The sequence below is a fragment of the Panulirus ornatus genome, chromosome 73, assembly GCF_036320965.1.
Source record: "Panulirus ornatus isolate Po-2019 chromosome 73, ASM3632096v1, whole genome shotgun sequence".
NCBI classification, from domain to species: domain Eukaryota; kingdom Metazoa; phylum Arthropoda; class Malacostraca; order Decapoda; family Palinuridae; genus Panulirus; species Panulirus ornatus.
The window spans coordinates 15,060,184-15,088,168 of record NC_092296.1 but is presented as its reverse complement, the minus strand read 5'-3'; the positions used below and the strand labels follow the sequence as shown (position 1 = coordinate 15,088,168).

General features: G+C 42.0%; 1 protein-coding gene across 1 annotated transcript in view; it reads left to right on the top strand.

The window, feature by feature from the left end:
• LOC139748269 (ecto-NOX disulfide-thiol exchanger 1) overlaps nt 1-27,985 on the top strand; it is a 217,819-nt gene that overhangs the window by 33,071 nt on the left and 156,763 nt on the right. The window contains exons 6-8 of the mRNA XM_071661229.1: nt 19,530-19,731; nt 20,674-20,799; nt 25,966-26,050. Coding sequence (XP_071517330.1) covers nt 19,530-19,731; nt 20,674-20,799; nt 25,966-26,050 — 413 coding nt within the window. The remainder of the gene's footprint in view (nt 1-19,529; nt 19,732-20,673; nt 20,800-25,965; nt 26,051-27,985) is intronic.

Here is a 27,985-nt window from a genome sequence, read left to right as displayed (position 1 = left end):
ATGGGGTGCTAAGAATCTCTGTTTCCACCGAACTCTACTGTCTATGAGAGGGGAGGGCTCTGACAGTAGTAGTACTGGCCCCTCTCATGACCTTTCCCTCTCAGTTAGACCTTTATCTATTCACTATATCATCATTCATGGTCTCTCTAGTAACCTCTTCTCTGTTGAACACCATCTCTCTAGTAACCTCTCCAAATATCTTACTTCTACTTCTCTTGAGACACAGTTGTATAATGATGTTCTCAGTACTCCCTTTTTCATATCTAACCATAATTTTCATCACGATTCCAGTTCAAAAGTGGTGTTTGTGCTTATTCAGGCATCATTACACCTGTTGCATACCTCAAGGACCTTGAATATCCAGAATTTGATATTATGTGGCTCAAGGTCTGTCTCCCAACTACCACACTTTTCCTCTGTTTTGCCTATTGCTCTCCTGGTTCTACAAATTTTATATCTTTCTGTGGCTGTCAAAACTCCTGCCGTGAGACTGACATCCTCTCACCCACAAGCCAATATCTTCTACTTTGGAGATTTCAACATTCACCATAGGGAATAGTTGAATTCCTCCCATACGGATGGTGGAGGGATTGAAGCCCTTACATTTTCCATTCTCAATGATTTAGAGGAAATTATCTCCCACCTTACCCATATTCCTGAATGCTGTGATGACTCTCCTGATATTCTGGATCTATTTTTCACCTCCAGTCCATTCAGCTGTAAGTACACAATTTTACCCCCAGTTGGTTCACCTGATCACACTCTCATAAATGTGTGTATTTTAATGGCACCTCCCTTCCAGCTGCCTCTTCTAAGTACAGATATTGGCACTTCAACAAGGTTGGCTGGGATAACTTAGGTAACTTCTTTTCCGACTTTCCTTGGATAAATTACTCTCTCTTATGTGGTGATGCTTCTGTCTCCACCAAATGCATGGCAGAGGATATTCTTGTGGGATTGGAAGCATTTATCCCCTCTTCTCTCAGGATGAACTCCTCTCCCAATCCGTGGTTCAGCAATTCCTGTTCAGAGGTCATTCACATAAGGGGTCAGGCATATTGGGCTTAGAAAGATTCTCCTTTCTCTGACTCCCATTCAGCTTTTATTGCTGCCTGTAATCACTGCAAGCATGGTATCCTTTAGGCAAAGTTTTCCTTTATTCATAGGAAGTGTGATAACCTCTCCTTGTCATCTACTGATAGGTCTTTCTGGCATCTCTAACAATTTCTGTCGATCTACCTTTCCTTCACATCTTTCCTCTGACAGTACAAGAGCTGTCTCTTCCATAGATTAGCATCTCTCTTTGGTTCCTTTTTCTCCTCAAACTTCACCTTGGTGACTCTTACGTTCCTTCATCCCTGATGTTCCTCTTGCTTATCCTATCCCCCTACCCATAATCTCCTTTACGACTGTTCAAAGAGCATTTCTCCCTGGACACATGCAATGCTTTTGGTCCTGATGGCATCCATCCCCATGTACTGAAAGAATGTGCCTCTAAACTTGCACCAGCACTTGCTCATCTGTTTGTTTAAAAACCAAATTTTTCTTTCTATTTGGAAACATGCATTGATACATCCCATCCCAAAGAAGGATGATCATTCTGACCCCTCTAATTACTATTTCCAAGAAGGCATATGATAAGGTTGATAGAGATGCTTTGTGGAAGGTATTAAGAGTATGTGGTGTGAGCGGTAAGTTGCTAGAAGCAGTGAAAAGTTTTTACCAAGGATGTAAGGCATGTGTATGAGTAGGAAGAGAGGAAAGTGATTGGTGCCCAGTGAATGTCAGTTTGCAGGCAGGGGCGTGATATCTCCATTGTTGTTTAATTTGTTTATGGATGGGATGGTTAGGGAGGTGAATGCACAAGTTTTGGAGAGAGGGGTAAGTCTGCAGTCTTTTCTGGATGAGAGGGCTTGGGAAGTGAGTCAGTTGTTGTTCGCTGATACAGCACTGGTGGCTGATTTGGGTGGGAAACTGCAGAAGTTGGTGACTGAGTCTGGTAAAGTGTGTGAAAGAAGAAAGTTGAATGTAAATGTGAATAAGAGCAAGATTATTAGGTTCAGTAGGGTTGAGGGACAAGTTAATTGGGAGGTAGGTTTGAATGGAGAAATACTGGAGGAAGTAAATTGTTTTTAGATTTTAGATTTTTTTCGTACATATTCACTATTTCCCACTTTAGCAAGGTAGTGTTAAAAACAGAGGACTGAGCCTTAGAGGGAATATCCTCACTTGGCCCCGTCTCTGTTCCCCCTTTAGGAAAATTAAAGAAACAGGACGGGAGGATTTCCAGCCCACCGCTCCCTCCCCTTTTAGTTGCCTTTCACGACCTGTAGGGAATAGTGGGAAGTATTCTTTCTACCCTATCCCCAGTAATGAAAGGGTAAGGGAGATGTGTGATAATAAAAAGTGTAGTTTAGAGAGTAGAAGAAGGTGTTTGAGAGTGGTTGAGAGAGCAGAAGAGGGTTTGTTGAAATGGTTTGGACACATGGAGAAAATAAGTGAGGAAAGATTGATAAAGAGGATATATGTGTCAGAGGTGGAGGGAAGGAGAAGTGGGAGACCAAATTGGAGGTGCAAGGATGGAGTGAAAAATATTTTGAGCGATTGGGGCCTGAACATGCAGGAGAGTGAAAGGTGTGCAGGGCATTGAGGGAACTGGAACGATGTATTTGGATGGTATTGCAGTGGAATTTATTAAAAAAGGGGGTGACTGTATTGTTGACTGGTTGGTAAGGTTATTTAATGTATGTGTGACTCATGGTGAGGTGCCTGAGGATTGGCGGAATGCGTGCATAGTGCCATTGTACAAAGGCAAAGGGGATAAGAGTGAGTGCTCAAATTACAGAGGTATAAGTTTGTTGAGTATTCCTGGTAAATTATATGGGAGGGTATTGATTGAGAGGGTGAAGGCATGTACAGAGCATCAGATTGGGGAAGAGCAGTGTGGTTTCAGAAGTGGTAGAGGATGTGTGGATCAGGTGTTTGCTTTGAAGAATGTATGTGAGAAATACTTAGAAAAGCAAATGGATTTGTATGTAGCATTTATGGATCTGGAGAAGGCATATGATAGAGTTGATAGAGATGCTCTGTGGAAGGTATTAAGAATATATGATGTGGGAGGCAAGTTGTTAGAAGCAGTGAAAAGTTTTTATCGAGGATGTAAGGCATGTGTACGTGTAGGAAGAGAGGAAAGTGATTGGTTCTCAGTGAATGTAGGTTTGCGGCAGGGGTGTGTGATGTCTCCATGGTTGTTTAATTTGTTTATGGATGGGGTTGTTAGGGAGGTAAATGCAAGAGTTTTGGAAAGAGGGGCAAGTATGAAGTCTGTTGGGGATGAGAGAGCTTGGGAAGTGAGTCAGTTTTTGTTCGCTGATGATACAGCGCTGGTGGCTGACTCATGTGAGAAACTGCAGAAGCTGGTGACTGAGTTTGGTAAAGTGTGTGGAAGAAGAAAGTTAAGAGTAAATGTGAATAAGAGCAAGGTTATTAGGTACAGTAGGGTTGACGGTCAAGTCAATTGGGAGGTGAGTTTGAATGGAGAAAAACTGGAGGAAGTGAAGTGTTTTAGATATCTGGGAGTGGATCTGGCAGCGGATGGAACCATGGAAGCGGAAGTGGATCATGGGGTGGGGAGGGGGCGAAAATTCTGGGAGCCTTGAAGAATGTGTGGAAGTCGAGAACATTATCTCGGAAAGCAAAAATGGGTATGTTTGAAGGAATAGTGGTTCCAACAATGTTATATGGTTGCGAGGCGTGGGCTATGGATAGAGTTGTGTGCAGGAGGATGGATGTGCTGGAAATGAGATGTTTGAGGACAATGTGTGGTGTGAGGTGGTTTGATCGAGTGAGTAACGTAAGGGTAAGAGAGATGTGTGGAAATAAAAAGAGCATGGTTGAGAGAGCAGAAGAGGGTGTTTTGAAGTGGTTTGGGCACATGGAGAGAATGAGTGAGGAAAGATTGACCAAGAGGATATATGTGTCGGAGGTGGAGGGAACGAGGAGAAGAGGGAGACCAAATTGGAGGTGGAAAGATGGAGTGAAAAAGATTTTGTGTGATCGGGGCCTGAACATGCAGGAGGGTGAAAGGAGGGCAAGGAATAGAGTGAATTGGAGCGATGTGGTATACCGGGGTTGACGTGCTGTCAGTGGATTGAATCAAGGCATGTGAAGCATCTGGGGTAAACCATGGAAAGCTGTGTAGGTATGTATATTTGCGTGTGTGGACGTATGTATATACATGTGTATGGGGGGGGGTTGGGCCATTTCTTTCGTCTGTTTCCTTGCGCTACCTCGCAAATGCGAGAGACAGCGACAAAGTATAATAAAAAAAAAAATATATTATTATTATTATTATTATTATTATTATTATTATTTATTGTGGAATAGATAAAGGCAGACAGTATGAATTATGTACATGTGTATATATGTATATGTCTGTGTGTGTATATATATATATATATGTGTTCACTGAGATGTATAGGTATGTATATTTGCGTGTGTGGACGTGTATGTATATACATGTGTATGTGGGTGGGTTGGGCCACTTCTTTCGTCTGTTTCCTTGTGCTACCTCGCTAATACGAGAGACAGCGACAAAGCAAAATAGATAAATATTTATTTATTTTGCTTTGTCGCTGTCTCCCGCATTTGCGAGGTAGCGCAAGGAAACAGAAGAAAGAAATGGCCCAACCCACCCCCATACACATGTATATACACACACGTCCACACACGCAAACATACACACCCATACATCTCAATGTACACATATATATACACACACAGACACATACATATATACCCATGCACACAATTGACACTGCCTGCCTTTATTCATTCCCATCGCCACCTCGCCACACATGGAATACCATCCCCCTCCCCCCTCATGTGTGCGAGGTAGCGCTAGGAAAAGATAACAAAGGCCCCATTCGTTCACACTCAGTCTCCAGCTGTCATGCAATAATGCCCGAAACCACAGCTCCCTTTCCACATCCAGGCCCCACACAACTTTCCATGGTTTACCCCAGACGCTTCACATGCCCTGATTCAATCCACTGACAGCACGTCAACCCTGGTATACCACATCGATCCAATTCACTCTATTCCTTGCCCGCCTTATACCCTCCTGCATGTTCAGGCCCCGATCACTCAAAATCTTTTTCACTCCATCTTTCCACCTCCAATTAGGTCCCCCACTTCTCCTTGTTCCCTCCACCTCCGACACATATATCCTCTTGGTCAATCTTTCCTCACTCATTCTCTCCATGTGCCCAAACCATTTCAAAACACCCTCTTCTGCTCTCTCAACCACGCTCTTTTTATTTCCACACATCTCTCTTACCCTTACATTACTTACTCGATCAAACCACCTCACACCACACATTGTCCTCAAACATCTCATTTCCAGCACATCCACCCTCCTGCGCACAACTCTATCCATAGCCCATGCCTCGCAACCATACAACATTGTTGGAACCACTATTCCTTCAAACATACCCATTTTTGCTTTCCGAAATAATGTTCTCGACTTCCACACATTCTTCAATGCTCCCAGGATTTTCGCCCCCTCCCCCACCCTATGATTCACTTCCGCTTCCATGGTTCCATCCGCTGCCAGATCCACTCCCAGATATCTAAAACACTTTACTTCCTCCAGTTTTTCTCCATTCAAACTTACCTCCCAATTGACTTGACCCTCAACCCTACTGTACCTAATAACCTTGCTCTTATTCACATTTACTCTTAACTTTCTTCTTTCACACACTTTACCAAACTCAGTCACCAGCTTCTGTAGTTTCTCACATGAATCAGCCACCAGCGCTGTATCATCAGCGAACAACAACTGACTCACTTCCCAAGCTCTCTCATCCACAACAGACTTCATACTTGCCCCTCTTTCCAAAATAGATATTAGTATTATTATTATTATTATTATTATTATTATTATTATTATTATTATTATTATTATTATTATTCCTGGTAAATTATATTGGAGGGTATTGATTGAGAGGATGAAGGCATGTACAGAGCATCAGATTGGGGAAGAGCAATATATATCGTCTTTGTCAATCTTTCCTCACTCATTCTCTCCATGTGACCAGACCATTTCAATGCACACTCTCCTGCTCTCTCAACCACACACTTTATTACCACACATCTCTCTTGATGGGTGATTTGAATGCAAAGGTGAGTAATGTGGCAGTTGAGGGAATAATTGGTGTACATGGGGTGTTCAGTGCTGTAAATGGAAATGGTAAAGAGCATGTAGATTTATGTGCTGAAAAAGGACTGGTGATTGGGAATACCTGGTTTAAAAAGAGAGATATACATAAGTATACATATGTAAGTAGGAGGGATGGCCAGAGGGCGTTATTGGATTACGTTTTAATTGATAGGCGCGCGAAAGAGAGACTTTTGGATGTTAATGTGCTGAGAGGTGCAACTGGAAGAATGTCTGATCGTTATCTTGTGGAGGCAAAGGTGAAAATTTGTAGAGGTTTTCAGAAAAGAAGAGAGAATGTTGAGGTGAAGAGAGTGGTGAGAGTAAGTGAGCTTGGGAAGGAGACTTGTGTGAGGAAGTACCTGGAGAGACTTAGTACAGAATGGAAAAAGGTGAGAACAAAGAAGGTTAGGGGAGTGGGGGAGGAATGGGATGTATTTAGGGAAGGAGTGATGGCTTGTGCAAAAGATGCTTGTGGCATGAGAAGCGTAGGAGGTGGACAGATTAGAAAAGGTAGTGAGTGGTTGGATGAAGAAGTAAGATTATTAATGAAAGAGAAGAGATAGGCATTTGGACGATTTTTGCAGGGAAATAATGCAAATGAGTGGGAGATGTATGAGAGAAAGAGGCAGGAGGTCAAGAGAAAGGTGCAAGAGGTGAAAAAGAGGGCAAATGAGAGTTGGAGTGAGAGAGTATCATTATATTTCAGGGAGAATAAAAAGATGTTTTGGAAAGAGGTAAATAAAGTGCGTAAGACAAGGGAGCAAATGGGAACTTCAATGAAAGGGGCTAATGGGGAGGTGATAACAAGTAGTGGAGATGTGAGAAGGAGATGGAGTGAGTATTTTGAAGGTTTGTTGAATTTGTTTGATGATAGAGTGGCAGATATAGGGTGTTTTGGTAGAGGTGGTGTGCAAAGTGAAAGGGTTAGGGAAAATGATTTGGTAAACAGAGAAGAGGTAGTAAAAGCTTTGCGGAAGATGAAAGCCAGCAAGGCAGTGGATTTGGATGGTATTGCAGTGGAAGTTATTAAAAAAGGGGGTGACTGTATTGTTGACTGGTTGGTAAGGTTATTTAATGTATGTATGACTCATGGTGAGGTGCCTGAGGATTGGCGGAATGCTTGCATAGTGCCATTGTACAAAGGCAAAGGGGATAAAAGTGAGTGCTCAAATTACAGAGGTATAAATTTATTGAGTATCCCTGGTATATTATATGGGAGGGTATTGATTGAGAGGGTGAAGGCATGTACAGAGCATGAGATTGGGGAAGAGCAGTGTGGTTTCAGAAGTGGTAGAGGATGTCTGGATCAGGTGTTTGCTTTGAGGAATGTGTGAAAAATATTTAGAAAAGCAAATGGATTTGTATGTAGCATTTATGGATCTGGAGAAGGCATATGATAAGAGTTGATAGAGATGCTCTGTGGAAGGTATTAAGAATATATGGTGTGGGAGGCAAGTTGTTAGAAGCAGTGAAAAGTTTTTATTGAGGATGTAAGGGATGTGTACGTGTAGGGAGAGAAGAAAGTGATTGGTTCTTAGTGAATGTTGGTTTGTGGCAGGGGTGTATGATGTCTCCATGGTTGTTTAATTTGTTCATGGATGGGGTTGTTAGGGAGGTGAATGCAAGAGTTTTGGAAAGAGGGGCAAGTATGCAGTCTGTTGTGGATGAGAGAGCTTGGGAAGTGAGTCAGTTGTTGTTTGCTGATGATACAGCGCTGGTGGCTGATTCATGTGAGAAACTGCAGAAGCTGGTGACTGAGTTTGGTAAAGTGTGTGAAAGAAAAAAGTTAAGAGTAAATGTGAATAAGAGCAAGGTTATTAGGTACAGTAGGGTTGAGGGACAAGTCAATTGGGAGGTAAGTTTGAATGGAGAAAAACTGGAGGAAGTGAAGTGTTTTAGGTATGTGGGAGTGGATTTGGCAGCGGATGGAACCATGGAAGCAGAAGTGAATCATAGGGTAGGGGAAGGGGCGAAAGTTCTGGGAGCGAATGTGTGGAAGTTGAGAACATTATCTTGAAAAGCAAAAATGGGTATATTTGAAGTAATAGTGGTTCCAACAATGTTATATGGTTGCGATGCGTGGGCTATAGATAGAGTTGTGCGGAGGAGGGTGGATGTGCTGGAAATGAGATGTTTGAGGGCAATATGTGGTGTGAGGTGGTTTGATCAAGCAAGTAATAATAGGGTAAAAGAGATGTGTGGTAATAAAAAGAGTGTGGTTGAGAGAGCAGAAGAGGGAATTTTGAAATGGTTTTAGTCACATGGAGAGAATGAGTGAGAAAATATTGACCAAGAGTATATATGTTTCAGAGGTGGATGGAACGAGGAGAAGTGGGAGACCAAATTGGAGGTGGAAAGATGGAGTGAAAAAGATTTTGAGTGATCAGGGCCTGAAAATGCAGGAGGGTGAAAGGTGCGCAAGGAATAGAGTGAATTGGAACGATGTGGTATACCGGGGCTGACGTGCTGTCAGTGGATGAACCAGGGCATGTGAAGCGTCTGGGGTAAACCATGGAAGGTTCTGTGGGGCCTGGATGTGGAAAGGGAGCTGTGGTTTCAGTGCATTATACATAACAGCTTGAGACTGAGTGTGAACAAATGTGGTCTTTGTTGTCTTTTCCTAGCGCTACCTCGCGCACACGCGGGGAGAGTGGGTTGTTATTTCATGTTTGATGGGGTGGCGACGGCAACGAATAAAGGCAGACTATGAATTATGTACATGTGTATATATGTATATGTCTGTGTGTGTATATATATGTATACGTTGAGATGTATAGGTATGTATATTTGTATGTGTGGACGAGTATGTATATACATGTGTATGTGGGTGGGTTGGGCCATTCTTTCTTCCGTTTCCTTGCGCTACCTCGCTAACGCGGGAGACCGACTAGGCAAAATATAATAGAAGTAATGAATATATATTTATTTATTTATTATACTTTGTCACTGTCTCTCACGTTAGTGAGGGAGCGCAAGGAAACAGATGAAAGAATGGCCCAACCCACCCACATACATGTCCACACACGCACATATACATACCTATACATCTCAATGTATACATATATATACACACACAGACATATACATATATACACATGTACATAATTATACTGTCTGCCCTTATTCATTCCCGTCACCACCCCGCCACATAATGAAATACCAACCACCTTCCTCCGGTGCGTGAGGTAATGCTAGGAAAAGACAACAAAGGCCACATTCATTCACACTCAGTCTCTAGCTGTCATGTATAAAGCACCGAAACCACAGCTCCCTTTCCACATCCAGGCCCCACAGAACCTTCCATGGTTTACCTCAGACTCTTCACATGCCCTGGTTCAATCCATTGACAGCATGTCAACCCCGATATACCACATCGTTCCAATTCACTCTATTCCTTGTACGCCTTTCACCCTCCTCCATGTTCAGGCCTCGATCACTCAAAATCTTTTCCACTCCATATTTCAACATCTTTCCACCTCCAATTTGGTCTCCCACTTCTCCTCGTTCCATCCACCTCTGACACATATATCCTCTTGGTCAATCTTTCCTCACTCAGTCTCTCCATGTGACCACACAATTTCAAAACACCCTCTTCTGCTCTCTCAACCATACTCTTTTTATTACCACACATCTCTCTTACCCTTTCATTCCTTACTCGATCAAACCACCTCACACAACATATTGTCCTCAAACATCTCATTTCCAGCACATCCACCCTCCTCCGCACAACTCTATCTATAGCCCACGCCTCACAGCCATATATCATTGTTGGAACCACTGTTCTTTCAAACATACCCATTTTTGCTTTCCAAGATAACTTTCTTGACTTCCATACATTCTTCAATGATCCCAGAACTTTCGCCCCCTCCCCCACCCTATGATTCACTTCTGCTTCCATGGTTCCATCCGCTGCCAAATCCACTCCCAGATATCTAAAACACTTCACTTCCTCCAGCTTTTCTCCATTCAGACTTACCTCCCAATTGATTTGTCCCTCAACCCTACTGTACCTAATAACCTGCTCTTATTCACATTTACTCTCAGCTTTCTTCTTTCACACACTTTACCAAACTCAGTCACCAGCTTCTGCAGTTTCTCACCCAAATCAGCCGCCAGCACTGTATCATCAGCAAACAACAGCTGACTCACTTCCCAAGCTCTCTCATCCTCAACAGACTGCATACTTGCCCCTCTTTCCAAAACTCTTGCATTCACCTCCCTAACAACCCCATCCATAAACAAATTAAACAACCTTGGAGACATCACGCACCCCTGCCGCAAACCAACATTCACTTAGAACCAATCACTTTCCTCTCTTCCTACACATACACATCCCTTACATCCTCAATAAAAACTTTTCACTGCTTCTAACAACTTGCCTCCCACACCATATATTCTTAATACCTTCCACAGAGCATCTCTACCAACTCTATCATATGATTTCTCCAGATCCATAAATGCTACATACAAATCCATTTGCTTTTCTAAGTATTTCTCACACACATTCTTCAAAGCAAACACCTGATCCAGACATCCTCTACCACTTCTAAAACCACACTGCTCTTCCCCAATCTGATTCTCTGTACATGTCTTCACCCTCTCAATCAATACCCTCCCATATAATTTCCCAGGAATACTCAACAAACTTATACCTCTGTAATTTGAGCACTCACTCTTATCCCCTTTGCCTTTGTACAATGGCACTATGCACGCATTCTGCCAATCCTCAGGCACCTCACCATGAGTCATACATACATTAGATAATTTTACCAACCAGTCAACAATACAGTCACCCCTTTTTTTAATAAATTCCACTGCAATACTATCCAAACCTGCTGCCTAGCTGGCTTTCATCTTCTGTAAAGCTTTTTACTACCTCTTCTCTGTTTAGCAAATCATTCTCCCTAACCCTCTCACTTTGCACACCAGCCTCGACCAAAACACCCTATATCTGCCACCCTATCATCAAACACATTCAACAAACCTTCAAAATTCTCACTCCTTCTCACATCACCACTACTTGTTATCACCTCCCCATTTGCCCCCTTCACTGATGTTCCCATTTGTTCCCTTGTCTTACGCACTTTATTTACCTCCTTTCAAAACATCTTTTTATTCACCCTAAAATTTGACAATACTCTCTCAACCCAACTCTCATTTGCCCTCTTTTTCACTTCTTGCACCTTTCTCTTGACCTCCTGCCTCTTTCTATTATACATCTCCCTGTCATTTGTATCATTTCCCTTCAAAAATCGTCCAAATGCCTCTCTCTTCTCTTTCACTAATAATCTTACTTCATCCCACTACTCACTACCCTTTCTAATCTGCCCACCTCTCATGCTTCTCATGCCACAAGCATCTATTGTACAAGCCATCACTGCTTCCCTATATACATGCCATTCCTCCCCCACATAAACACCCATACACGCACATATACATACATATACATATCAACATATATGTACATATACATACACAGACATATACATATATACACATGTTCATATCAATATTTGCTTGCCTTCATCCATTTGTGTCACTACCCTGCCCCACAGGAAACAACATTGCTACCCCCACTTCTGTGGGGTAGTGCCAGGAAAACAGATAAAAAAGGCCACTCATTCACATTCAGTCTCTAGCTGTCATGTATAATGCACCGAAATCACAGCTCCCTATCCACATCCAGACCCCACAGACCTTTCCATGGTTTACCCCAGATGTTTCACATTCCCTGGTTCAGTCCATTGCCGGCACGTCGACACCAGTATAGCACGTCATTCCAATTCACTGTGTTCCTTGCACGCCTCTCACCCTCCTGTGTGTTCAGGCTCCGATCGCTCAAAATCTTTTTCACTCCATCCTCCCTCCAATTTGGTCTCCCGCTTCTCTCTGTTCCTTCCGCCTCTGACACATATATCCTCTTTGTCAATCTTCCCTCACTCTCTGCATATGTCCAAACCATTTCAATACATCCTCTTCACCTCTCTCAACCACAGAAGTAGGTTACACTTTACATAACGGATTAGTCTGCTAGATCAAGGGTTTACTGTATATGGTTGTGAGGCATGGGCTGTCGATAGAGTTGTCTGGAGGAGGGTGGATGTGTTGGAAATGAGATGTTTGAGGACAGTATGTGGTGTGTGGTTTGATCGAGTAAAATAAAAGGGTAAGAGAGATGTGTTGTAATAAAAAGAGTGTGGTTGAGAGCAGAAGGGGGTGTATTGATATGGTTTGGTCACATGGAGAGAATGAGTGAGGAAAGATTGACAAAGAAGATATATGTGTCAGAAGTGGAGGGAACAAGGAGAAGCGGGAGACCAAATTGGAGGTGGAAGGATGGAGGGAAAAAGATTTTGAGCAATCGGGGCCTGAACATACAGGAGGGTGAAAGGTGTGCAAGGAATAGTATGAATTGGAATGATGTGATATACCGGGGTCGACGTGCTGTCAGTGGATTGAACCAGGGCATGTGAAGCGTCTGGGGTAAACCATGGAAAGTTTTGTGGGGCCTGGATGTGGAAAGTGAGCTGTAGTTTGGGTGCAATACACATGACAGCTAGAGACTGAGTGTGAACAAATGTGGCCTTTGTTGTCCTTTCCTTGCGCTCCCTCACACTCATGCGGGGGAAGGGGGGTGCCATTTCATGTGTGGCGGGGTGGTGATGGGGATGGATGAAGGCAGCAAGTATGAATATGAATATGTACATGTGTATATATGTATATCCCTGGGGATAGGGGAGAAAGAATACTTCCCACGTATTCCCTGCGTGTCGTAGAAGGCGACTAAAGGGGGAAGGAGCGGGGGGCTGGAAATCCTCCCCTCTTGTTTTTTTTTTTTTAATTTTCCAAAAGAAGGAACAGAGAAGGGGGCCAGGTATGGATATTCCCTCAGAGGCCCAGTCCTCTGTTCTTAATGCTACCTTGCTAATGCGGGAAATGGCGAATAGTTTGAAAGAAAGAAAAGTATATATGTATATGTCTGTGTATGTATAGGTATGTATATGTGCGTGTGTGGGCATGTATACATATATATATATATAGTAGTAAAAGCTTTGCGGAAGATGAAAGCCGGCAAGGCAGCAGGTTTGGATGGTATTGCAGTGAAATTTATTAAAAAAGGGGGTGACTGTATTGTTGACTGGTTGGTAAGGTTATTTAATGTATGTATGACTCATGGTGAGGTGCCTGAGGATTGGCGGAATGCGTGCATAGTGCCATTGTACAAAGGCAAAGGGGATAAGAGTGAGTGCTCAAATTACAGAGGTATAAGTTTGTTGAGTATTCCTGGGAAATTATATGGGAGGGTATTGATTGAGAGGGTGAAGGCATGTACAGAGCATCAGATTGGGGAAGAGCAGTGTGGTTTCAGAAGTGGTAGAGGATGTGTGGATCAGGTGTTTGCTTTGATGAATGTATTTGAGAAATACTTAGAAAAGCAAATGGATTTGTATGTAGCATTTATGGATCTGGAGAAGGCATATGATAGAGTTGATAGAGATGCTCTGTGGAAGGTATTAAGAATATATGGTGTGGGAGGCAAGTTGTTAGAAGCAGTGAAAAGTTTTTATCGAGGATGTAAGGCATGTGTCCATGTACGAAGAGAGGAAAGTGATTGGTTCTCAGTGAATGTAGGTTTGCGGCAGGGGTGTGTGATGTCTCCATGGTTGTTTAATTTATTTATGGATGGGGTTGCTAGGGAGGTGAATGCAAGAGTTTTGGAAAGAGGGGCAAGTATGAAGTCTGTTGTGGATGAGAGAGCTTGGGAAGTGAGTTAGTTGTTGTTCGCTGATGATACAGCGCTGGTGGCTGATTCATGTGAGAAACTGCAGAAGCTGGTGACTGAGTTTGGTAAAGTGTGTGAAAGAAGAAAGTTAAGAGTAAATGTGAATAAGAGCAAGGTTATTAGGTACAGTACGGTTGAGGGTCAAGTCAATTGGGAGGTAAGTTTGAATGGAGAAAAACTGGAGGAAGTAAAGTGTTTTAGATATCTGGGAGTGGATCTGGCAGCAGGTGGAACCATGGAAGCGGAAGTGAATCATAGGGTGGGGGAGGGGGCGAAAATCCTGGGAGCCATGAAGAATGTGTGGAAGTCGAGAACATTATCTCGGAAAGCTAAAATGGGTATGTTTGAAGGAATAGTGGTTCCAACAATGTTGTATGGTTGCGAGGCGTGGGCTATGGATAGAGTTGTGCGCAGGAGGGTGGATGTGCTGGAAATGAGATGTTTTAGGACAATGAGTGGTGTGAGGTGGTTTGATCAAGTAAGTAACGTAAGGGTAAGAGAGATGTGTGGAAATAAAAAGAGCGTGGTTGAGAGAGCAGAAGAGGGTGTTTTGGAATGGTTTGGGCACATGGAGAGAATGAGTGAGGAAAGATTGACCAAGAGGATATATGTGTCGGAGGTGGAGGGAACGAGGAGAAGTGGGAGACCAAATTGGAGGTGGAAAGATGGAGTGAAAAAGATTTTGTGTGATCAGGGCCTGAACATGCAGGAGGGTGAAAGGAGGGTAAGGAATAGAGTAAATTGGATCGATGTGGTATACCGGGGTTGACGTGCTGTCAGTGGATTGAATCAGGGCATGTGAAGCATCTGGGGTAAACCATGGAAAGCTGTGTAGGTATGTATATTTGCGTGTGTGGACGTATGTATATACATGTGTATGGGGGTGGGTTGGGCCATTTCTTTCGTGTGTTTCCTTGCGCTACCTCGCAAATGCGGGAGACAGCGTCAAAAAAAATATTTTTTTTTTTTATTGCTTTTTTTTTTTTGCCATTGTACAAAAAATAATTATCCCTGGGGATAGGGGAGGAAGAATACTTCCCACGTATTCCCTGCGTGTCGTAGAAGGCGACTAAAAGGGAAGGGAGCGGGGGGCTGGAAATCCTCCCCTCTCATTTTTTTATTTTAATTTTCCAAAAGAAGGAACAGAGAAGGGGGCCAGGTGAGGGTATTCCCTCAAAGGCCCAGTCCTCTGTTCTTAACACTACCTCGCTATCGCGGGAAATGGCGAATAGTATGAAAAAAAAAAAAAAAAAATAATAATATATATATATATATATATATATATATATATATATATATATATATACATGTTTATATGGGTGGGTTGGGCCATTCTTTCATCTGTTTCCTTTCACTACCTTGTTAATGCAGGAGACCAACAAAATATAGTAAATGATTTTTTTTTTTTTTTCCCCGCTGTCTCCCGTGTTTGTGAGGTAGTGCAAAGAAACAGACGAAAGAAATGGCCCAACCCACCCCCATACACATGTATATACATACACGTCCATGCACGCAAATATACATACCTATACCTATACATACAGACATATACATATATACACATGTACATAATTCATACTGTCTGCCTTCATTTATTCCCATCGCCACCTCGCCACACATGGAATAACATCCCCCTCCCTCCTCATGTGTGCGAGGTAGCGCTAGGAAAAGACAACAAAGGCCCCATTCGTTCACACTCAGTCTCTAGCTGTCATGTAATAATGCCCGAAACCACCACTCCCAGCCACACGCCTCACCACCTCTCCTCCCCACACAACTACCACCTCTCCCAGCCACACGCCTCACCACCTCTCCTCCCCACACAACTACCACCTCTCCCAGCCACATGCCTCACCACCTCTCACAGCTCCCTTTCCACATCCAGGCCCCACAGAACTTTCCATGGTTTACCCCAGATGCTTCACATGCCCTGATTCAATCCATTGAGAGCACGTCGACCCTGGTATACCACATCGATCCAATTCACTCTATTCCTTGCCCGCCTTTCACCCTCCTGCATGTTCAGGCCCAGATCACTCAAAATCTTTTTCACTCCATCTTTCCACCTCCAATTTGGTCTCCCACTTCTCCTCGTTCCCTCCACCTCCGACACATAATCCTCTTGGTCAATCTTTCCTCACTCATTCTCTCCATGTGACCAAACCATTTCAAAACACCCTCTTCTGCTCTCTCAACCACGCTCTTTTTATTTCCACACATCCCTCTTACCCTTACATTACTTACTCGATCAAACCACCTCACACCACATATTGTCCTCAAACATCTCATTTCCAGCACATCCACCCTCCTGTGCACAACTCTATCCATAGCCCACGCCTCGTAACCATACAACATTGTTGGAACCACTATTCCTTTAAACATACCCATTTTTGCTTTCCGAGATAATGTTCTTGACTTCCAAACATTCTTCAAGGCTCCCAGGATTTTCGCCCCCTCCCCCACCCTATGATTCACTTCCTCTTCCATGGTTCCATCTGCTGCCAAATCCACTCCCAGATATCTAAAACACTTTACTTCCTCCAGTTTTTCTCCATTCAAACTTACCTCCCAATTGACTTGACCCTCAACCCTACTGTACCTAATAACCTTGCTCTTATTCACATTTACTCTTAACTTTCTTCTTTCACACACTTTACCAAACTCAGTCACCAGCTTCTGCAGTTTCTCACATGCATCAGCCACCAGTGCTGTATCATCAGCGAACAACAACTGACTCACTTCCCAAGCTCTCTCATCCCCAACAGACTGCATACTTGCCCCTCTTTCCAAAACTCTTGCATTCACCTCCCTAACAACCCCATCCATAAACAAATTAAACAACCATTGAGACATGAAAATGTAAATATTTATTTATTGTGCTTGATCGCCATTCCCCGTGTCAGCAAGGCAGCATCAGGAAGCAAAGAAAGACCCATCCACTCTTATACACACATATACATACATGCACTTATACATATCAACATATACACATATACAGATGCTCCCTGACTTACGATGGGGCTATGTTCCAATAAACCCATCATAAGTTGGAAATATCTCAAGTCGAAGATACATTTGATACTGGACATCTCACCTCCTGAACATCATAGCTTATCCTAGCCTGCCTTAAATATTCACATTTACATTTCTCATCCACAGTTATCTTATGCAGCTCTTCCTTAAAAGCTTCAGGACCTTCAGTATCGGCACTTGGTGCCTCACTGTTAACCTTTACATTATGAAAATCATGATGCCTTTTGAAGCATTGCCACCCATGACTTGGAGTAAACATTTGCGTATACGTGGGATTATCGGCCCACCATTTTAGCAAAATGGAAAGACTTCTTGTCAGTTGGCTAAAAAGTATGCCCTTCTATATTTGGTCTTCCATCCATGTGACAAGTAATTTTTTCATATCATCAAGTTGCCCAGCTCTTTTGCTTGTTATGATAGTGGAATTAACCGATGCTGGAGATGTCACTCCATCACTGATTCATATCTATTCCTTTAAGATGATTAAGATCACGTGTGATGGCCATTACTGGCTTGCTGCCCTCATGCTAGGCAGTTATCTTCATCTCAAGAGTAATTGCCTTCCTTTTCTTCTTCTCGCCTGAGGCAGGAGAGACAGATGGGCATTTTGTCAATATGATGGGATGCAAAAATATGAAACACAAGATGAAGAAAAAAATGCTAGCAACATTACACTGTAGAGTAACAGTTGTTTATGCTCATGATTACATGGCTGACTGGAAGCTGTGGCCTGCTGCAGCTGCGCAGCACCATGAGAGAGTATTATACTACACATCGCTAGCCAGGGAAAAGATCAGAATTTCTGATTTGAAGCATTATTTCAACTGAATGTGTGTCACTATTGCACCATCATCAAGTTGAAAAATCCTAATTCAAGCCATTGTAAATCTTGGAGCATCTGCACATACATATACATACACATCCACTGACATATACGTTTATACACATGTACATATTCATGCTTGCCTTCATCCATTCCCAGGGCCACCCAGCCCCACAGGAAACACATTGTCACCCCATGTTAGTAAGGTAGCGCCAGCAAACAGACGAAGAAAGGCCACATTCACTCTCTATCTGTCATGTGTAATGTGCCAAAACCATATCTCTCTATCCACATCCAGGATCCACGGACCTTTCCATGGTTTACTCCGGATGTTTCACATTCCTTGGTTCAGTCCATTGACAGCACGCCAACTCCAGTATACCACTTCTTTCCAATTCACTCTATTCCATGGATGCCTTTCACACTCCCTGATTGCTCCCACTTCTCCTTGTTCCCTCCACCTGGGACACATAAATCCTTTTTATCAGCCTTTCTGCCCTAACTCTTCCCATATGTCCAAACCATTCCTGCTTTTCACCCACACTCTTTTTGTTACCACACATCATTCTTTACCATTTCATTGCTTAGTCGATCAAACCACCTCACACCACATGTTGTCCTCTGGCATTTCATTTCCAACACATTCACTCTCCTCCATACAATCCCATCAATAATGCTTGCCTCAGAGCCATATAATTTTGTTGGAACTACTGTTCCTTCAAACATACCCATTTTTGCTCTCCGAGATAATGTTCTCTCTTTCCACACATTCTTCATCACCCCCAGAACCCTTGCCACTTCCCCAACCCTATGACCCACTTCCACTTCCATGGTTCCTTTGGCTGCCAAGTCCACTCCCAGTTATATAAACCATTTCACTTTCTCTGATTTTTCTCCATTCAAACTTACATCCCAGCTAGCTTGTCCCTCAACCCTGCTGAACCTGATAACCTTACTTTTATTCACATTTGCTCTCAGCTTGTACTTGTGTATATCTCTTTTTAAACCAGGTACTCCCAATCACCAGTCTTTTTTCAGCACACAAATCCACAAGCTCCTCACCATTTCCATTCATAACACTGAACACCCCATGTGTACCAGTTATACCCTAAACTGCCACGTTACTCACCTTTGCATGAAAATCACCCATCACTAATACCTGGTCTCATGCACCAAAACTGCTGACACACGCAGCTGCTCCCAAAACACTTGCCTCTCATGATCTTTCTTCTCATGCCCAGATGCATAAGCACCAATAATCACTCATCTCTCACCATCTACTTTCAGTTTTACCCTAATAATCTAGAATTTACTTTCATACACTGTCACACACTACCTCAACTCCTGCTTCAGGAGTAGTGCTATTCCTTCCTTAGCTCTCGTCCTCTCACCAACCCCTGACTCTACTCTCAAGACATTTTTAAATCATTCTTCCCCTTTACCCTTGATCTTCATTTCACTCAGAGCCTGATCATCCATGTTTCTTTCCTCAAATGTTCTGCCTGTCCCTCCTTTCTTCCCATCTTGGTTACATCCACACACATTCAGACACCCCAGTCTAAGCCTTTGAGGAGGAGTACTCCCCACTTGACTCCTTCTGTTTCCACTTTTAGAAATTTGAATACAGTGAAGGGAGGGTTAACCTAAATCTGATGATCAAAATATTTCAGAGTGGTGATTTCCGAATTACATGGGGTATGTTTGGCTGGATGATGTCACCAGAGGGTCTCACAGTGCCAATGAAGAACCCTTTGCACTGTAAAACTTGTGTGTTAGTGCCACCTAATCGCCTGGCTCCTCCTCCTACCACAAGAGAACGGCCACTTGGGTGCAGAACTATATTTGTAGGGGGTCTACCAGAAAATGTTACAGGTAAACTAAACAAATGATTTATATATTTGTTGGTATATTTGCAAAATTTTCATGCTGTATCTTTTTACAATTGTCTTAGTTATTAGTAATGTTTTTGTAAACTTTTGGAGTGAATTATTCCTATTTTCATAAATAACTCCAAAGAACTGAATGAATTAGAGATACTGCAGTTAGTTAAGCAACTCAAAATTCCAAGCTAAATATTTGGTTTTGAATATTTGGTATTTTTAGGATTATTAAAATTTCACTGTATGCATGCTATACCTCCTAGATGTGCAAGATGTGTATCTTTTACTTTACCATTTTTGTATTTCAGAAGATTAACACATACCTATTTTTATGAGTATCAGCAGGTGCATATTTTCATATGCACCTATTGTGAGGTTCTGATCTCCCCTATGATTATGTTCAAGGCCAGTATAGCAGTGGTGACTTTCTCCCTGGGACCTCCCCACATGACCTTGCGTAATTTCCCATTTATGCTGTATATATAATGTACTCCACCCCTTCTCCCCTCCCACACAAACAGTTTGTGTTATAACATATATGTCAAGGTCGCATGCAGCTGACCAACTTTCTCCATGCTTATAGCTAGGATTCCAGCACAGAACCTGCATTACAGTTTAGTCACTGGGTGATAAGTGTAGCAGTCAGTGTCATGGGAGAACTTACTGAAATGCACTGATCAGATTTGCAGTCTAGAAAATTTTCTGGTCTTGTTGTATTTAGAGGTTGTGATTCAGCAATTCAGCTTGTTCATTCATCTACACTCAGCTGGATGGTAGTTATTTCATTTGCTGAGGTCACTAGTACAGTATATATTGATGCTGCTGGACTCAAACCATTGTGTTAGGAAGAAGAAAAGTATTTTATCTTCAGTGGAAGGCTAGTATTGTATAATTCACTAAGACATCATGCGTGAGCTGAAGCAATATGTTGCAGAGGAGATAGTCCGTGATGTCTTCGAGCGATGTGGTGAGATAACAACGATTCGACTCAGCAAAAAAAATTTCTGCCACATACGATATGAGCTAGAAGAGTTTGTTGATAATGCCATCTTCTTATCTGGTAAGTATTTATGTATTATGTATTATGCAGCTTTTTCTTTTAGATAGAATGAATTGATGTAGAATGTTGCACTTAAAAGTCAGATGTGTGTTATGTGCAATGAGACTTATGATAATTGTGTCATTCCTCTGCTTCCTATCAGTTTTGGTCATTTTTAGGGCATATCCATACAAACCCTCTCATTTTTTATAAAATATCCTACTTATGTAGATATTTCTCATATTTTTTCTCGTAGTAACTTTGAGGTGGCTGATTCATGTGAGAAACTGCAGAAGCTGGTGACTGAGTTTGGTAAAGTGTGTGAAAGAAGAAAGTTAAGAGTAAATGTGAATAAGAGCAAGGTTATTAGGTACAGTAGGGTTGAGGGTCAAGTCAATTGGGAGGTGAGTTTGAATGGAGAAAAACTGGAGGAAGTGAAGTGTTTTAGATATCTGGGAGTGGATCTGGCAGCGGATGGAACCATGGAAGCGGAAGTGGATCATAGGGTGGGGGAGGGGGCGAAAATTCTGGGGGCCTTGAAGAATGTGTGGAAGTCGAGAACATTATCTCGGAAAGCAAAAATGGGTATGTTTGAAGGAATAGTGGTTCCAACAATGTTGTATAGTTGCGAGGCGTGGGCTATGGATAGAGTTGTGCGCAGGAGGATGGATGTGCTGGAAATGAGATGTTTGAGGACAATGTATGGTGTGAGGTGGTTTGATCGAGTGAGTAACATAAGGGTAAGAGAGATGTGTGGATATAAAAAGAGTGTGGTTGAGAGAGCAGAAGAGGGTGTTTTGAAGTGGTTTGGGCACATGGAGAGAATGAGTGAGGAAAGATTGACCAAGAGGATATATGTGTCGGAGGTGGAGGGAACGAGGAGAAGAGGGAGACCAAATTGGAGGTGGAAAGATGGAGTGAAAAAGATTTTGTGTGATCGGGGCCTGAACATGCAGGAGGGTGAAAGGAGGGCAAGGAATAGAGTGAATTGGAGCGATGTGGTATACCGGGGTTGACGTGCTGTCAGTGGATTGAATCAAGGCATGTGAAGCGTCTGGGGTAAACCATGGAAAGCTGTGTAGGTATGTATATTTGCGTGTGTGGACGTATGTATATACATGTGTATGGGGGGGGTTGGGCCATTTCTTTCGTCTGTTTCCTTGCGCTACCTCGCAAACGCGGGAGACAGCGACAAAGTATAATAAAAAAAAAAAATAACTTTGAGCAAACTTGCTTTCATTATAGAGATGATTTCCCTTTATATATTTTTTTGCACTTTCATTGCTTATGGTAATTCATTGTCATTTTCTCTCTCACTTTTTCTTTCATATTAGTTGCCAATGAGTTAATGTAATAATGATATCCATTTTGAGTACTACTGTGTAAAAGATTTTGTAGTATGTCTTAATGTAATAATGATATCCAGTTTGAGTACTATTATTTAAAAGGTTTTGTAGTATGTCTCTTTTGCATAGTCAGAATTAATCAGATGAAAATATGAGCATGTAAAAAGCACTGAAGATAATGAATTTGTGAAGATTTAGATTTTTGGAGATGGATAAATGAAGTGTAAGAACTGTCTTGGGCTACAGTAATTTTCAGATGTGAATGCTGAGGAATTTGTTCATGTGAAAGGGGATTTATATGTGAGAGTGGTAGTGTTAAGGAATGACATTGATCTCCCATTACTAATCATTGTAGTGCACAAAGTAAAAAACCGAGAAATTTGTATCCTACGAAAGACCACATTCACTTAAGCACATGGGTTGTAGGTTGAGGATGTGTATGAGTGGACTGCATGCTTCAATGGGAAGAGATGTATTTGTGCCACAGATAACAAAGAAACATTTTAAAACCATGGATCCAGCCAACATCATGTAACTTGTTTCTCAACTAGTTTATTATTCATTATTTCTATGGCACTTTGTCTTTTATGGTGGACTGAACCTAGGCACTTTCTTAAAGGTTAAATCATTTATGTTTGAAAATATCCAGAGGGATTGGGGAGAAAGATACTATCCATATATCTTATATGTTATTGAAGGTGATTGTTGGAGGTGGGACATATATCTCCACTTGTTGGGGTGATCCACACTACCCATTTATTGCTTTCTAAATGGATGAGGGATCCTCCTCACCTGCATTATCACTTTTAAAAAGTAGGAACTGAAGGAAGAGCCAAACAAGGTTTTTTCCCCCTAAAGGGTGATTGCCAGTTCCCACTAAAGCTGGATAAGAGGAGTGAATCTAGGAAAAATGAGATAAATGAAGCGTATGACTTGAAATAATGTTGACTAAACAATACTAATTACTGGTCATTGAACTCTTTCACAAGGGATGGGCAGCTTCCTTTTAATTGAACTCTTTTTGACCAGACAAAAATGAAAGAAAAACATTTGTTTTATTTTTGCTGTGGGTCTGAGTAGAGTACTTCTCTTTGATTACAAGAATGTAAATCTTATCCAAATACCATTGTTTATCATGCCACTATAAGGAATTGTAGAGGGCATTACAGCAGTCAGGTACTGTTGACAGACAGATCAGTACTGTATGCTATTGCATTTTTATTTTTTCTTTTACATCAATACAGTATTGTTTTTATTAGCATTTTTCAGTGATTGCATTACCATGTATTATTAGTTTATTCATATTTTTTCATTATACTTAGTCACTGTCTCCTGCGTTAGCGAGGTAGTGCAAGGAAACAGACAAAAGAAATGGCCCAACCCACCCACATACACATGTATTTACATAAACGTCTACACATGCACATATACATACCTATACATTTCAACATATACATACATATACATACACAGACTTATACATATATACAAATGTACATATCCATACTTGCTGCCTTCATCCATTCCCATCACCACCCCACCACACATGAAATGGCACACACACACACACACACACACACACTGTGCATGCATGAGGTAGCACTAGGAAAAGACAACAAAGGCCACATTCGTTCACACTCAATCTCTAGCTGTCATGCGTAATGCACCGAAACAGCAGCTCCCAAAAAACCAGTTTATATAGATATATATTTTGCATGAAATTGCTAAGTTTTGAATGTAAATCTCAATGAAAACTTCACTGGTGTTCACTTCCTTTCTGCAGCAGCATGACACCATACTCCTCCCTATGACGTAGAGGTTAACTAAGTTCCAAACCCTTTGTTATCTTTTAGAATGGTGAGAGTCACAGCTCGCAATTTTTTTTCACCATGCCATCAAAATTGGCATGTTCTTAAAGGTACCGTTTTTGAAGAATTAAAAGAAAGAGCATATAGGAAAATGCAAAGTGGATGAATTTGGAACCCATAGTTACAGTTGCTCTGTATATACAAAGGATTGATTTGTCCTTGTATGGAGTACTGCTCTTGCAACTGGGGTGGTTCAAGCTCTGCATCCTTACTTGACAGAGTTAAGGTGAAAGCAGTCCCATTTATAGATTCTCCCAGGCTAACTTCCAGACTTGACCCACTTGCCTTATGCTGCAATGTTGGTTCACTTTCCCCCTTCTATAGGTATTACTTTGGTTTTTGCTCCCAAGAGCTGGTTGCTTGTGTGCCCACACCACTATGTAGACCACGCAATACTTGGCAAGCTACTGCTTCACATGACTACTGTGTCACCATTGGCAAAACAAGGGTGGGCCGTCTTGACGACTACTTTTTCCCTACATTTTGAAGCTTTGGAACTCTACCTTCTCATGTTCTTTCCCAGTAACTATGACTAGGCACATTTTGAAACAGGTTTTTCACTTCCTCCAAAATTCATAACTACTTTCCCGTGTCTTTTCTTTTTTCATTTCATATTTATCTCTTTTTTTGATTAAGGCCCGGCCTCTGTGTGGACTTTTGTCCATGACTGGAGCCTTCAGCTTAAAGATAGAAAAAGGAGCATTAGGTAGAAGTAGTTGGTTGGAACATTTGGTAGGAACCTTTGAAAACACTATGCCAGAGTTGCTTTCTTCCAGTGGCCTGTTAAGGTTGAGGCACCAAAAGCCAAGAAGCAGTGCTGGAGTTCTCCAGTTATGGAGATTCTTTAGCCATGGCCAACTCCTTGAGAGAGTTACCAAAGGGAATGGGCATCAGAGATAAAGATAGATAGATGAATGTAGAGGTGAAGCCATTATGAGTGGCTTTGGCACGGTGGCTGGCTATGAAATTGTCATTGCTGTAGGGGATGATGTCTTGTATCTTGGGTGAAGATGACATTTATTTATTTTTGTACAGTGCAGGATCAGTTGTGGTTGCTTGAAGCCATCTAGGGTGTTGTGGGAAGTCACTATGTTGAGTGGTGGTGGAGTAGATGGATCTTAAACCATATTGTCTAAGTGAGATGGGCATAATTTAATTCATCCTGTGGTGGATCAATTTTTTACTGTGTGAATCCTGAAAACAGAAGTGATATTGCATGGTGGGAGTTGGGTGGTTTGGAGGGCTTAAGATCTGGTATTGTGTCAGCAAGTTTCCAAATTTTATGTCATCATGATTGGTTGATTATATATGTAAGTGCTTGGGTTACAACTAGGTTGGTGTTATGTGAAAGTTTTATATTTCATAAGGGCTTTGAAGTCCTTTTAGCTTTCCCATGGTTCCCTTGAGCATCTGCTTAAGCCCAGGTATAATCCATTGATAGCACATCTACCCAATATACCACATCAGTCCACTTCATTCCATCTCAAGCTGCCTCTCATCCTCCTGAATTTTCAGGCCATTGCACTCAAAGCCTCTTTCATTCCACCCTTCCATCTCTTGGTGGTTCCCCTCCTCCCTCCATTTCTGACACACAGAACTTTTAGACAGAGTTTCTTCTTTCATCCTATCCTTGTTTATGTGCAAAGCATTTTGATATACTCTGATCAGCTGTGTCACTCACTTAAACCAGAGTAGTCTATGGGACTATTATGTGGATGGAAGGCTTTGATTTTGGTGTGCTAGTCATAACTGCTAGTAAGTGGATTCGTGCAGATGAGGCTGTTTGTTTGTTCACTAATGCAGGAAAGGTAGGTGGGTATAAACAAAAGATAAAGAAATGAAGAAATATGTATTATTTTGATAATTGAGCATATGTTTCTTAAATAGTTCTTCCCACAGAAGCTTTATTGAGGCTGTGTTTGAATTGTTAAGTGTTTCAGTATATAAATTAGTCCCATATTTTCATATTACAGGGTACAGAATGCGTATCAACAACAGCACAGAGGCAGCAAACACAGGGCGTCTACATGTGGATTATGCCCAAGCCAGAGATGACCAGTGAGCTTCTCATCTGTTTTTATTGATTATTTATTTTATATGATTGAGTTTTGTAAGTCTCTTCCATTTTTCTTTCACTGTAGTCTTCTGTAGATTTCTGCTATAGCCACCCCCAGGTCCGTATAGTATTTCGCTTTCTCTAGGCTCTCTCCATTTAAGCTTGAACCATCTTCTCTCCTCCCCTCCCCTCTTGCTGCACTACAGTACCTTATTTTTGTTCACATTATGTGCCAGCTTTCTTCTCTCTTGCTGTTTCCCAAACTCTGACACCAGCTTCTGGAGTTTGCCACCAGAGCTGTCATCTGCAAATGGCAATTGAGTCACCTCCCAAGTGCTCCAATCCACAGCATGTTGTGGACCTGCTTGCACTCCAAGCCCCTTGCATATACATCCTTCGCAATGCCACTTGTGAGCAGATTAAACTGCCATGGTGATTTTTCACATCCTTAATTTGGACCAGCCTTTACTAGGAACCATTCTTCTTCCTCCCTTTCTCTGCACACATGCCTAACTCTTTTAAAAACTCCTCAATATATTTAGCAGTTTTCTTCCAACCCCACATTTTTGTAGCACCTCCCTTAAGGTATATCTGTCAGTCCAGTTGTGTGCTTCCCCCAGATCCATAAGTATCAGTGACAAGTAACTCACGTTTTTACAAGTTTTCTTTTTTCTACGATTTTTCTGTCGACAAACATACAATCTCTCCTTGTCATACATAACACTTGACTAGCACAGTTCATTCTTCCTAACTAGATTTTCCTGTGGTGAATGCTTTGCATTTGCCCAGCCTTTTGGCAAAATGGTGCAAGCAATAGATAGAAGTAGTAGATAGTCAGTAGAAACATTAGGTAGAGGTTGGAGGCAGGAACATATGGCAGGAGCATTAGGTATTAGTGGTCAATAAGAACTTTAGCTGGGAGCCTGGGCAAACACTACATTGGAGTTGCCCTCTACCAATGGCCTGTGAAGGGTGAGGCACTAATAGCTAAGAAGCAGCACTGGAGTTCACTAGTTATAGTGGAGTTCACTAGTCATGGAGATTCTATTGTCGTAGCCACCCCCTTGAGAGAGTTCCAGGTGGAAACAGGCGCCAGAGATATAGATAGTATTTTTCACCCTTATTCTTCAAGTACACCTTGTATCTTTCTTGAAACCAGATTTCTCTTCTCTAGTCTTATACCCGATACTCCAGTTTTATATGTGCCACCACCTTCTCATTCACAACTCTCTTGGTATGATTTGCAGACATACCTCTGTAGTTTTTCTCCCCCCCTATTGTCATAAAAGGGCACTATACCTGTATTCTGCCATTTTTCTGGCATCTCACCTTGGGCCACACAAATGTTGAACAGTCTGAGTCATCCAGTCATCATCATCTGTCATCCTTTCTCTTGAGAAGCTTACCTAGAATTGCAACCATACTTGCTGCTTTACAACTCTCCATCTTTTTACTATATTATTTACCATGACTCCTCCCTCAACAGGCTAACCACATCCCAAATGCACCACGATCACCTTCCTTTCTTCTGACACATTCATCAGTCCTTTAATATACTTACCTATCTTCATCATTCCTTTTTATCCCTTACCTCAGTGGATTGAATCAGGGCATGTGAAGTGGGGCCTGGATGTGGAAAGGGAGCTGTGGTTTCGGGCATTATTGCATGACAGCTAGAGACTGAGTGTGAACGAATGGGGCCTTTGTTGTCCTTTCCTAGCGCTACCTCGCACACATGAGGGGGGAGGGGGATGGCATTCCATGTGTGGCGAGGTGGCGATGGGAATGAATAAAGGCAGCCAGTGTGAATTGTGTGCATGGGTATATATGTATGTGTCTGTGTGTGTATATATATGTGTACATTGAGATGTATAGGTATGTATATTTGCGTGTGTGGACGTGTATGTATATACATGTGTATGGGGGTGGGTTGGGCC